General features: G+C 46.9%; 1 protein-coding gene across 2 annotated transcripts in view; it reads left to right on the top strand.

Annotated features, from left to right (window-relative positions):
* Window positions 1-14,202, top strand: part of TPX2 (TPX2 microtubule nucleation factor) — a 246,042-nt gene that overhangs the window by 49,716 nt on the left and 182,124 nt on the right. For both annotated transcript variants that reach the window (XM_029612898.1, XM_029612897.1), the window contains exon 3: window positions 12,171-12,281. In XM_029612898.1, the coding sequence (XP_029468758.1) occupies window positions 12,171-12,281 (111 nt within the window). The remainder of the gene's footprint in view (window positions 1-12,170; window positions 12,282-14,202) is intronic.

Here is a 14,202-nt window from a genome sequence, read left to right as displayed (position 1 = left end):
TGGGAGAAGACTTATACGTCACGCATATCCAGCATAGCTCCCTGCTTCAACGGCAGGGGAGAAGAAAAACAACCAATAAGGGCTAATAACATAGTCTGGGTAAAACAAATAAGCATGGGTGCAGCTTGCTTATTGCGGCGGCTACTACCCCTAACGAATCAAGCTAGATATTTCACTTGGATGCAGCTCCATCACTGCTCTCTACATTAAAGGTGGGGGTGGAAGGGAAATAGAACCAAGAGCTAAGAGAAACAGATAAGTATGAGAGAAAATATGTGTGAAGCTTGCTGGGCAGACTAGATGGGCCATTTGGTCTTCTTCTGCCGTCATTTCTATGTTTCTATGTGTGCGTGTGTATGTATGAGACGAGTTGAGAGATTGTGTTTGAGTGTGAATGTTTGCAGAGACAGCATGAGACAGCATGTGCTTGAGCAAGACAGCATATGGGAGTGAGAGAGAGCCTGTGTGTGTGAGTCAGACAGCATGTGCCAGTGAGAGACTGTGTGTGTGTGTGAGTGAGAGAGAGAGAAATGCATGTGAGAATGAGAACCTGACTGTGTGTTTGAGGGAAGAAGATGGAGAGAAAAGAAACAGAAAAAAAGACAATATAAAAGGAATTGGCAAAAAAAAAAAAAAATAAGAAAGGGAAGGTGGAAAAAAAAAAGCCTGTGACCAATCAATTAGAAAACTAAGATCAGACAGCAAAGGTTAAAAAAAACATATATATATTTTTAGTGATTGGCACATGTAATCTTTGGGAACGTGCAAGAATAGTAACATCCCCAATAGTCATGTGGCAGCAGTGACAGTGGCAGCAGAGGAATGAGAGAGGTTCCGAGGTTGCTGGCAAAAGAGAGGGGGGTCTGCATTTAGTGTGTGCATGTGAATGAATGGGACTCTGCCTGGGGGTGTATGTGTGTGAATGCATAGGTGCCTGCCTGGGGGTCTGTGTGTGTGAGAATTAATTGGTGCCTGCCTGGGGGTCTGTGTGTGTGAGAATGAATTGGTGCCTGCCTGGAGGATGGAGCGGGAGTGGTGTGAAAATGAATGGGAGCCTGCCTGGGTGTGTGTGTTTGTGTGTATGTGAGGGAGCCAGTGAGTGTGAGAGCATGAGTGTGTATGAGAAAATCCAGGGGAGTAAGAGTTTGTGTGGGAGGGGGAGGGGGGGTGGAGGGGGAGAGAGTGTTTTAATTGAAGATTTAGCTGATGAAATTCAGCAACAAAAAAGTCACTAAGCAGGCAAGGTAAAGAATTATTTGTTTTTGCTTTATTAATAAATACAGTACATATATTAATTATAACTTGTTATTAATTAGAGCTACAAATATCACAATTATGGATTTTTCTAGAAGTGACACACCACCCGAGTTATGCTCGGTTTTTTTATGAATTTTGACACACTGAGCTCAAAAGGTTGGCCATCACTGGTATATAAAAACCTAAATAAAATAAACCAAAGAAGAATCCCACTCTGATTTCCCTATGGATAGCCTCTTGCTATTTTCCAGTACTGGAAACCATCCAAGAGTTGATTCCCCTGGAATGGGATGCCCCGGAAGCAAGTTTTAAAGGGGGATGAGCATTAATCTGTATACCCACTGGATTTGGCATTTGCGTTTCCCTAAAGTGGATGCGCTGGTCTGTGCCATCTCTAAGCGAACAACTATCCCAGTGGAGGTAGGAGTGACCTTAAAGGATGCATATGATAGACTGATGGAGCCCATCCTTAAACAGGCCTTTGACGCAGTAGCAATAACATTACAGATTGCTTCTTTCTGTGCCCTGGTAGCTCATTCTTGCCTACTCCTCTCCTAAGGAGGTGGATGACTCCGGGGTAAATTCCAGAGCGGTTATGGAACCTGCCGCCCTTTTAGCTGATGGGGGCTCGGATCTAGTCCGTACTTTGGCCAGAGGAGTGGGCTCAAGTGGTGGCGGCCAGAGGATAGCTGTAGCTGTGCAATTGGTCAGCAGATGCATCCTCCAAGGCAGATCTTACAAGAATGCCCTTTAGAGGATCACCTCTCTTGAAAAGCTGGCTAGTTATTGGGGGGTGGTGGAGGGGGGGATCTTCAGTTCCCTGGCTACTGGAAGTTTAAAAAAAAAAAAAAAGCAGTTACAGCGCCCCTCGCCTATGAGGTGTGGATCCTGGGGCTCCCAATGCTTTCTCCCCTACAGACGCTTGACACTTCAGAGGTCTTGGCCTTTTGGGTGGTCTTTCCTTTTGTAGTCAACAGCCCAAGAGAGAGGCAGGCTTGTGTTCAGATTTGTCCCAAACCCCTTAATGAAATTTTGCCGACCCACCCTCAGAATGAAGAGATAGGGGGGGTCAACTGTCCCTTTTCTACCAGCGATCGATCGAGATCACTTCGGATAAATGGGTACTGGAGGTCATATGAGAAGGATATGTGCTGGAATTTCACAGCACTCCTCGGGACATATTCATGATGTCTCCTTGCTACTCCCAGCACAAGAAGCAGGCAGTAGAGATCACTCTTAAGGCTCCTCAGGATGAGGGCTGCTATTTCAGTACCTGTGCCCCAGGAAAATACGGGGCGTTATTCCATCTATTTCATAGTACCCAAGAAAGAAGGTTCCTTTCACCCCATCCTGGACCTAGAGTGTCAACTGACATCTATGAGTGAATGATTTCCACGTGGAAACCCTAAGCTCCGTAATAATGGCCATACAATCGAGAGAGTTCTTAATCTCCCTGGACCTATTCGGAGCCTACCTACTTATTCCAATCCTTCAAGAACATAGTTTCCTACGCTTTGTGGTACTGGTTCGCCATTATCAGTTCTGGGCACTGCCCTTTGCCCTAGCCACCACCCCCTAGAACATTTTCCAAGATTATGGTGGTCTTAGCGGCAGCATTGAGAAGAGGGAATCCTGATGCACCCGTACTTGGACGACTGGTTGACCTGGACCAAGTCCGTGGAAGAAAGTCTGAATGACCTCCTTGCTTCAGGTACTCGGCTGAGTTGTAAACCTGGACAAAAGCAGTCTCAAGCCCTCCCTCTGGGAGTCTGGTTTGACACCAAGCAGGGCAAGGTCTTCCTTTCGACTACATGGATAAGAAAGTTGATGTTCCAAGTTAGTTAGTTGATGAGCATGATAAACCCAATGGTGTGGAGCTATCTGCAAGTACTCTGTTTGGCAGCAACCCTGGAAGTGGTGCTGTGGGCGAGGACAAACGTGACCACTTCAGTGCTCACTACTGTCACGTTGGAACCCGCAATATCAAGACTATTCGATTCACCTCCACTTACCAATGGGAGTATATTCTTTGCTCCAGTGGTGGCTGCAAGAAGCTCATCTGAACAGGAGTGTACCCCTGACCGCCCCGAACTGGCTGGTCCTCACAACAGACACTAGCCTTGGGGCTGGGGAACTCAATGTCTAGAACTGACGGTCCAGGGATGTTGGACTGAGGAAGAGTCCTTCTGGAACATCAACCACCTGGAAGCCTGGGCAGTCAGATTGGTGTGACTACCATTCAGCCACAGACTCCAGGATCAAGCAGTCCAAGTGATGTTGGACAGCGCAACGACAGCCTACATCAACTGCCAGGGTGGAACAGAGAGTCAGCAAGTGTCATAGGAGATAGATCTCCTTATGGAATGGGTGGAAATACATCTACAGATCTCAGCCTTCCAAATCGCAAGAAAAGTCATCGTCGGAGCAGACTTTCTAAGCAGGGAGAGTCTGGATCAAGGAGAGTGGGCGTTGTTGGCCAAAGCCTTTCAGCTGATAATAGATCGCTGAGATCTCCCATCCATCGACCTGGCCACATCCCACAGTGCAAAGGTTCTCTGATTCTTCAGTCGCAGAAGAGATCAGTGGTCCCTTTGGATCGATGCTCTCGTTCAGAGCTGACCGGAAGAAGAGTTGCTATATGCCTTCCCTCCATGGCCCCTGCTAGGCAGGGTCATTCACAGAATCGAGCACCATACGGGATTAGTCCTACTAGTAGCTCCAGATTGGCCCAGGCATCCGTGGTATGTAGATATGTGGAGACTCCTGGTGGGAGACCCTCCTGCGCCTCCCACCACACAGGGGCCTGCTACAGGATCACTAGGATCCGAATCTATTCTGTTATGGTCTGGCCCTTGAGAGGGCTCACACGAAGTGAGCATATTTTGCATCAATAATTGCCACCCTACTCCACACTCAGAGTAGGGTGGAATTTTTGCAGGACTGCGCGAATAAAGGTTTGACCCTTAACTCCTTGAAGGTTCGGGTAGTGGCTGCCTCCTGTTTCAGGGGTGAGGTGAACGGAACCTGCCTGTCAGCTCATCCAAATGTGGCCCGTTTTCTGAAGGGGGGTGAAGCACCTCCGGGCACCCCTACAGTGGCCGGTTGCCTTGTGGAATCTTAATCTAATACTGGAATTTTTGGCAGGGCCCTCCTTTCGGCTGCTGCGTAGTCTTTCATTGCATTTATTAACTTTGAAAATGGTGTTCCTGGCAACTATGCTTGGCACTTCGTGTCTCTGAACTGCAGGCACTGTTGTGTCTGGAACCGTTCTTCTGGATGACTCCAGGAGTGTTACAACATTGTACCGATCCATCCTTCTTGCCTAAAGTAGTCTTGGAGCTTCATTTGAATCAGTCTATTTTGTTGCCAACCCTAGATAAGCATACGGAAGAATACTGCCGCCTGTGTCATATGAATGCCTGTAGGATTTTCGAGCGGTGTGTGGAAATTTCAGAACTGGTCCGAAAGATGGACTTGCCTGTTTGTCCTTCACGGTGGAAGGGAGCAGAGCGAACCAGCTTCACGGGCTATCATAGCTCACTGGATTAAGGAGGTGATCACAGGAGCCTATGTAGAGGCAGGAAAGACATTACCGTATCAGGTTAAACCTCATTCCATTAGGGCTCAGGTGGTCTCATGGGCGGAAGCTAGACTGCTGTCCCTGTTGATAGAGGTCATCCGGCGATGTGGTCCTCCTTGCACACCTTCTCCAGGTTCTATCGCTTGGATGTACAGGCCCGTGAGGTTGCAGCCTTTGCAAGGGTGGTGTTAACCAATCCACGGTCAGCCTGCGTTCGATTGGGAGTAGCTTTTGTACATCCCATTTCCTAGCGTGTAGCCAGATGGACTCAGGACCAATGGATATTGTGCTCTCCTGAAAGCAGATGGGAGACGGAGTCAGATTACAAAGCTGACGTCAGCCTACATATATCCGTGCAGCATGCTTAGCTCTTCAGTATTTCTCAGTCTCCCATAGCAGATGTGGACACTATGCAAAAGAATAGTGTAACATTTACAAAAAAAAAAGGAAAAAAATTTGCCTTTAAGAAGAGAGCCCCGCTTCTCCTGCGGTGAAACCTAACGGTCCCTCCCCCAATTGAGACTTTCCTGAGGTCGATTCGATATCCCTTAGAGGTGAGGCTTAGTCCGCCAGCCGATTTACGGCATGGACGTTGCCCCCAGGGTGGCTGAAAGGCAGTGGGTGCAGATTCGAGCACGGCAGTGAAGTTATTTCCCTCTTCCCCTGCAGCTGAAGACCGCCCGGCATGCGACCAGTAAGCACCGAGACCAGGTAAGGTACAGACCTAGTCTTCTAAGTCTCTGTCTCCAAGGCTCAAACAGCTGTACCGATCTTCCTCTGAGCTTTAAATCAGGTTGAGCAGCCTTCCTCTGGCTAGGCCCCGATCTGGTCGAGGGTCCACACACTTGGAGTCCCTCCGGGGTGGTCACCATCTTCTCCCCCCCCCCCCTCGCTGTCAGTACACGCAGAGCAGGCCACAGGCCTGAGGTGCCTAACTTGAGCGCTTCCGTAGGGATACATGCTTAACTGCGTGCACATCTGGGTTGTGCGCACAACTAGGCCGCATGCACAACTGCGCACATAACTGTGCCACGTGCAAAAAATCCGCCACCTGCACGCATAACTTGTGCGTATGTACTGCGTATAACGTCTGTGCTCCCGACGCTCACAGCTAAGAGCTTCCGCACATAACTCTTGCACGGACGAATTTTTAATCCCTACACGCACACAAACAATGGCACCACCATCCAAGAAGGCCAAGGGACCCTTCCTTTGCCCAGCCTGCCACTTGAGAGCTGCACAGCCTGAATTAGAATCCCTTATGTGCCAGCAGTGCGAACAGAACCAGAGAGAGAGTCCAGTCAAGAGCTCCCACAGCCAGGAGCGGGATCCGGAACCACTGACGGCACCTCGGAACTAACTATGTCCAATTCTGCGCCACTTCAGGAAAGTTCCTCTGGGGCTACCACTACAATCCCTCCTGGCAACACGGACCCAGGAACCTTCTCCTGGGTGGCATTTTTCAAAGGGCTGCAAACCTTTGTCCAGGTGCAACCAGCCCTGGCTGTCCACTTGCTTCAAACTCTGCCGGAAGCACAAGCACTTCCCAGCACCTCCCGAGGCTCTAGAGACATGCCTCTCCTATCCAAGATCATCCCGAATGGGGAGCCAGACACCTCAGAGGAGGAAACAGACTCCCTGGAAGAAGGGGAAATCCCCCCAGGGATGGAGCCATACCGGACTATGCTCCGATTCTTCCACAAAGACTAATTACTAGCCCTCGTATCCCAAACTATGAAGACACTGGGTCTCCCAGGCACGGACCCTACATTGGAACCTAAAAAGAATCCCAGGTTGGTGTACCTCCGTAAAGCCTCATGCTATTTTCCTGTGTTGGAGGCCATCAAGGAACTGATTGACCTGGAATGGATTGCTCCAGAGGTCAGTTTTAAAGGGGGACGGGCACTAGAAGCCCTATACCCGATGTAAACCGATGTGATCTTTATTTCATATAGGAACACCGGTATATAAAAATCTAAAAATAAATAAATAAATAAATATACCCGATGGAACCCACGGCCAAGGAACTTCTACGCTTCCCTAAAGTGGATGCTATGATCTGCGGTGTCTCAAAACGCACCACAATCCCTGTGGAGGGAGGAGCAGCACTGAAGGATGCCTAAGACAGAAGGCTGGAAGCCATCTTTAAGCAGTCCTTTGACTCAGCAGTGACACTACAAATTGCCTCCTGCTGTGCCTTGGTGGCACGTTCTTGTTTGATCCTCTCCAGAGACGCTACCACGCCCGGAGAAACAATGGAACCTGCGGTCTCCTTCCTCACCGATGCTACTGCTGACTTCGTGCGCACATCATCCAGGGGTGTTGCTGCCGCAGTGGCGTCCAGAAGACAATTATGGCTCAGACACTGGTTGGTTGATGCGACTTCTAAGGCATATATCACAAAAATGCCTTTTAAAGATCTCTCCTGTTGGGAAGCGAACTGGAGAAGTTAGCCAACAAATGGGGTGAATTCCCAGTATCCCGATTACCTGAAGACAGGAACAAAAGAACATAGCGCTCTCCCTCCGAAGAACCAAGAGTAGAGGATTGCAGCGTTTTAAATCTTACAGGAACACAGAGTCCCAAGCACTTCGTACTTCAGGAAGGTTTCAGTCCTTTCAGAACAAGCACATTAAGAAAGGAGCAAGCTCAGGGGCAGGCTCCAGCCATGCCCTACAATGAGAAGTCACAGACTCATCCACAGGAAGAAATTTTATTTATTTATTTTAGTTTTTTTCTATACCGGCATTCGTGAGAGTATCACATCATGCCGGTTTACAATAAACAGGGAGAGTGATAAATGTTACAGTAAAAGAAATAAATAACAGGTGCTGAACAAAAACAATTTCAGTTACAATAAAACAGGGAAAAGTACAACTGGGAGCAGAGAAAATTGATAGGAAATTAACAGAATATATTATATTAACAGATTAATTTATTATATTAATATAATATAAATTAATATATTATATACATAGGGGGCAGAGTTACCCTCTTCTACCAATGATGGGTCGAAGTAATATCAGACATGTGGGTCCTAACTATCATTCAAGAAGGGTATGCCCTGGAATTCCAAAGCATCCCTTCAGACAAATTTATGAGATCACCGTGCCACTCCCACTCCAAGAGACTAGAAGTGGAAACCATGCTAGCAAGACTACTCGGCCTGAAGGCAATAACTCTGCCTACGTCTCAACAAAATACTGGTCACTATTCCATTTATTTTCTTTCCCAAGAAAGAAGGAACATTCAGACCCATCCTGGACTTCAAGGCCGTCAACCGTTACCTGAAGGTACCACATTTCCGCATGGAAACCATGCGCTTCGTTATAATGGCAGTGCAACTGGGAGAATTCCTAATCTCCCTGGAACTAGCCAAAGCCTACCTTCACGTCCCGGTCTATCAGGACCACCAGCGCTTCCTGCGCTTTGCGATACTGGGCAATCATTACCAATTTCGAGTGCCACCCTTCGGACTAGCCACCGCTCCCAGAACCTTCACCAAAATTACGGTGGTAGTAGCGACTGCACTGAGGAAAGGAGGAGTTCTGATACATCCTTACTTGGACGATTGGCTGATCAGAACAAAATCTCCGGAAGAGAGTCACCACGCGACCACCAGAGTCATTAACTTACTACAAGGACTCGGGTGGGACGCGAACACGGCAAGAGCTGCCTACAGCCCTCCCAGTCACTAGAATACCTGGGAGTCCGGTTCGATACCAAGCTGGACAAGGTCTGCGCCCCCCCCCCCCCCCCCCCCCCCCCCCAAGGAGAAGGAAACTGATGGGTCAATTACGAAACCTGTTGAACTCTGTTCGCCCCAAGGTATGGGACTACCTTCAAGTCCTCGGCTTCATGACCTCAACTCTGGAAGCTGTTCCGTGGGCAAGGGCCCATATGCGACCACTACAACGCTCCCTATTGTCATGATGGAATCCAGTGTCCCAGAACTACTCAATTCGCCACCAGCTACCGATAGAGGTTTGGCATCAGCTTCAGTGGTGGCTACAAGAACACCTAGGCAGAGGCATAAACCTATCCGCATTGAAGTGGATCTTGCTCATCATGGACACGAGCCTGCAAGGGTGGGGAACCCACTGTCGGGAACTAACAGCCCAGGGACAATGAAACAATGAAGAGGCGGAATGGAACATAAGTCGCCTGGAAGCTTGAGTGGTCAGACTAGCCTGCCTGCGATTCAGCCACAGACTCAGAGGCGAGTCTGTCAGTCATGTCGGACAACGCCACAACCGTGGCCTACATCAACCGCCAGGGAGGAACCAGGGGCCAGCAGGTGTCTCTGGAAATAGACCCTCTCATGGAGTGGGCAGAAACAAATCTGCAAGAGATTTCGGCCTCCCGCATCACAGGAAAAAACATCTCAGCGGATTATCTCAGCAGAGAGCCTAGACCTGGGGGAATGGTTGCTGGCGGACACAGCCTTCCAGATGATAGTAAATTGATGGGGTCCCCCAACCATGGACCTCCTAGCAACTCGTGTCAATGCCCAAGTCCCCAGATTCTTCAGCCGCAGACGAGAACCACAGTCTTAAGGAATCGATGCTCTCGTCCAGAACTGGCCAAAGGAAGATCCTCCTGTATGCCTTCCCACCCTGGCTGCTACTGGGCAGGGTCATTCACAAGATAGAGCACCACAGGGGACTAGTCCTACTAGTCGCCCCGGATTGGCCAAGAAAGCCATGGTACGCGGAGATGCGAAGACTATTGGCGGGGAATCCTCTGTGTCTACCGCCATACAGGGAACCACCTTCAGCAGGGTCCGATCTCCCACAAAGACCCGGCTTGATTCTCTTACGGTATGGTCCTTGAGAGGACTAACCTAAAAAAGCGTGGCTTCTCAAAAGCCGTGATTGACACCCTTCTCTGAGCATGCAAGTTCTCCACATCTCTCTTACATACAAATCTGGAGAGTATTTGAAGCCTGGTGTGAAGACCTCGCCCTCCTTCAGAGGACAGCCAAGATTCCCACGATCCTAGAATTCCTACAGTATGGCATGCAGAAGGGGTTGTCTCTCAACTTCCTCAAGCTTTAAGTTGCTGCACTGGCCTGTTTCAGGTCCGAAGTGGACGGCATCAGACTATCAACTCATCCTGATGTCTCGCTTCCTGAAAGGAGTTAAACAACTCCGGCCAGCTCTAAAGTGGCCGGTGCCTCTATGGAACCTCAAGCTAGTACTAGACTTCCTAGCAGGGGAGTCCTTCAGACCAACAAGCGGCCTGTCCCTAAGCCTCATGACCTTTAAAGACTGCATTCTTGATTGTAATATGCTCAGCTTGGCGCATCTCTGAACTTCAAGCATTATCCTGTCTAACCGTTCCTCACGTTCACACCAGGCACCATACAGCTGCATACAGTACCATCCTTCCTTCCTAAAGTGGTTTCCCAGTTCCATATGAACATGACCATATCCTTACCATCACCAGATGAACACAGATTCGGAAGACTCACGCCTCCTTCGCCACCTGAATGTCAGCAGAATCTTAGTCAGATACCTCAAGAGATCGGAATCCTTGTGCAAAACTGATCACCTGTACATTCTTCACAGCAGGAAGAAACAAGGGGAAGCGGCATCGTGGGTGACCTACATAGAGGCAGGAAAACCACTACCTCTACAGTTCAAGGTGCATTCTACAAGGGCCCAGGCCGTCTCCTGGGCTGAAACCAGGCTGCTTTCACCAGCCGAGATCTGTCTGGCGGCGACATGGTCCTCCCTACACACCTTCTCCAGATTCTACTGCCTGGATGTCCAGGCCAGGGAGGATACAGTCTTCGCAAGGGCAGCACTAAGTGGGCCATGGGCAGCCTCCCATCCGGTAGGAGAGTAGCTTTTGTACATCCCATTGGTCCTGAGTCCATCTGGCTACATGCTAGGAAATGGAGAAATTACTTACCTGATAATTTAGTTTTCCTTAATGTAGACAGATGGACTTAGACATCCCGCCCACTGCTGCCCAAGAATGGTGCCAAGGATTCGCCTGTGGCATGGATATCTATTCCAAGAGATTACGGGTAAGATGTCATCCAGTCCCTAGATTCTTACTGGGGCTCAGTGTTTGAGTACAGTTACGGTTATCCATTTTTAATCAAATTTCATTAGTATGTCCACAGTGGCTTTTGAAGAGAATACTCAAGGGCTGAGGTCACTGCAGTGGTATATGAAATTTGACTCTGTCTCCATCTGCTGGGAGTGGAGCATAACCATTGGTCCTGAGTCCATCTGTCTATATTAAAGAAAACAAAATTATCAGTTAAGTAATTTCTCCATTATTTAGAATAGTTAAATCACAAGCGGATTGTGATAAATTGCCGGAGGACCTTGGAAGATTGGACATCCAAATGGCAGACGAAATTTAATGTGCACAAGTGCAAGGTGATGCATATAGGGGAAAAATAACCCATGCATAAGTTGCACGATGTTAGGTTCCATATTAGGAGCTACCACCCAGGAAAAAGATCTAGGCATCATAGTGGATAATACATTGAATTCATCAGCTGAGTGTGCTGCGGCAGTCAAAAAAAAGCAAATAATGTTAGGAATTAGGACAGGAATGGTGAGTAAAACAGAAAATGTCATAATGTCTCTATATTGCTTGATGGTGAGACTGCACCTTGATTACTGTGTACAATTCTGGTCGCCACATCTCAAAAAAGAGTTGCACTGGAGAAGGTACAGAGAGGGGCAACCAAAATTATAAAGGGCATGGAATAGCTCCCCTATGAAGAAAAGTTAGAGAGGTTAGGGCTGTTTTAGCTTGGAGAATAGATGGCTGGGGGAGTGGGGGGGGGGGGGGATATGATAGAGGTCTTGAACAGGTAAATGTGAATCGGTTATTTACTCTTTCAGATAATAGGACTAGGGGGCACTTCATGAAGTTAGCAAGTAGCACATTTAAAACTAATCAGAATTCTTTTTCACTCAACACACATTTAAGCACTGGAATTTGCCATTGGATGTGGTTAGTGCAGTTAGTGTAGCTGAATTTAAAAAAAAGTTTGGATAAGTTCTTGGTGGAGAAGTCAATTACCTGCTATTAATCAAGTTGACTTAGGGAATGGCCACGGCTATTACTGGCATCAGTAGCATGGGATCTTCTTAGCGTTTGGGAACTTGTCAGATATTTGTTCCTGGATTGGCCACTGTTGGAAACAGGATGCTGGGCTTGATGGACCCTTGGTCTGACCCCAGTATGGCATGTTCTTATGAATCAAATTGGGGATTTTCTGCATTGTCTCTTTATTGTATGGCATACTCATGAATAGGATTGAGAATTGTAAGACCAACTTCTTGGCTTTTTGTTTTTGCTTAAGAACCCTCAGTAAAGAAAAATGTACAGAGTTCACACTAGAAGACCATGTAGATGCTACATCTGAGAAACCCAAACCTCAGCTCATGAAGCCAACTACACCAGCAGTCATGAAGTAAGTGTTACTTATTTATTCCCGTGGGACAAGGATATGTAATGTATTTTGTGGGAGGGATATAACTGAATGTGTTCTTTTTAGTGCTAAATTTGTTAGCTTGCATTCCTCTTTAAGAGTCCTGTCCTACACTAGTAAATTAAATCCTACTAGTAAATTAAATCCAACAGCTACAACAAATGCACAGACAGGGTAATTCAATATCAAGAAACGAAAGACGAAGAAAAATAAAGACTGAAAGTGAGTACCACAACTTAAACATTACACACAGCTACCATAAGATCTACTGCAAACACATTCTCCTATCATTCATTCTATTTAACACACAGTCCATAGTGAAAAAAAAATCCCCATAATTTCTGACCTACTCAGTGATGCAAAACCAGACTTCATAGTAATAACTGAGACATGGATTAAAAACAGATACTGTTCTAATCAATCAAATTAACAACCCAAACTATAAAACCTTCCCAATTCCCAGGCCGAAAAAAAAAAAAAGCTGGAGGAGTAATGCTAATTGCAAAAAAGAGCCTTCAATTGAAAATTATCCCAAGAAAGATATGCCACTGCCATTAGCCACTGCCATTAGCAATGGTTACATGGAATAGACTTAGTTTTTGGGTACTTGCCAGGTTCTTATGGCCTGGATTGGCCACTGTTGGAAACGGGATGCTGGGCTTGATGGACCCTTGGTCTGACCCAGTATGGCATTTTCTTATGTTCTTATGTTCTTATGTTCTCCCATTTGAGCTTACCCTATTTGACTCAGCAAAATTACAAATATGCTTAGCATACTGTCCCCCGGGTTCTCTTGACCGAAATTGCTCACCACTCATCTAATTTCTGATCGCCAACCTAACACTTAATAAGCCCATCATCCTACTAGGAGGCTTCAACATACACATGGACACACTGCCCCACTCATCCACATGTGAAACAATCACAGAAGCTCTATCAACTCTAGGACTAAAACAAATTATCAAGAGCCCAACCCACAAGGCAGGGCACACACTAGACCTTGTCTTTATCAATACCAACACATGGTCAACACACCAAACAAACATAACCGAAATCCCTTGGTCAGACCACCCTGACCTACAACTCTAAACTCACAATGGAATTAACCCAGTGATGATCTTGTACTGTCTTCCCTTCGATAGCGAAACACTGCAACAAAAACTTCAACCAGAACTCACAAACATAGACCTAACTAACGCTGAAGCGGCCACAAACCTCATGGATCAATATCACCAAAGCCATAGCAGATGACATTAACCCCATCGTAAAAAAGACAATAAAAAACACAAAACACCTAAACCAATGGTACAACGACAGTATAAGAACTGCAAAATGTGAACTCAGAAAAAAAGAAAAACCCTGGCGCAAGAACAAGACACCACCCCTTCTCATCGCCTACAGAACACCATTAGCCCTCTACAAAAAAACGATCCAAACGCTAAGAGAATTCTACATGAGCAAAATAAACAAATACCATCATAACCCCAGAATGCTATTCTCCATAGTGCAAAGCCTCACCAAATCAGCAATTGAACCAAGAACATCAACCAACATAAATGCAATGAATTTGCAGACTTCTTTACCGAGAAAATAACCTAGTAAAGAACAATCTCAGCATAAACCCCCATAACACAAAAATGATAACCAAACCAACCACAAGTTGGTAGAACTTCGAGCCGGCCTCCTCACTGGAAATAGACAATAATCAAAAAAATGAATCCAGCCAATCATCCCATTGACAGCATCCCCATACCAACAATCAAGCTAATCGAGCCCGCAATAACCAACATAATGAACCTTTCCCTTGTGGAATGGAATTATCTGGATTGCTTAAAGTCAGCAATAATTAAACCCCTATTAAAAAAAGAACAACATGGACCCAGAAAACTTATAAACTATCGAC

Source organism: Rhinatrema bivittatum, chromosome 8 (assembly GCF_901001135.1).
Source record: "Rhinatrema bivittatum chromosome 8, aRhiBiv1.1, whole genome shotgun sequence".
In the NCBI taxonomy this organism is placed as follows: Eukaryota; Metazoa; Chordata; class Amphibia; order Gymnophiona; family Rhinatrematidae; genus Rhinatrema; species Rhinatrema bivittatum.
Note: the sequence above shows the minus strand (reverse complement) of the source record. Positions and strands in the feature narration are given on the sequence as shown.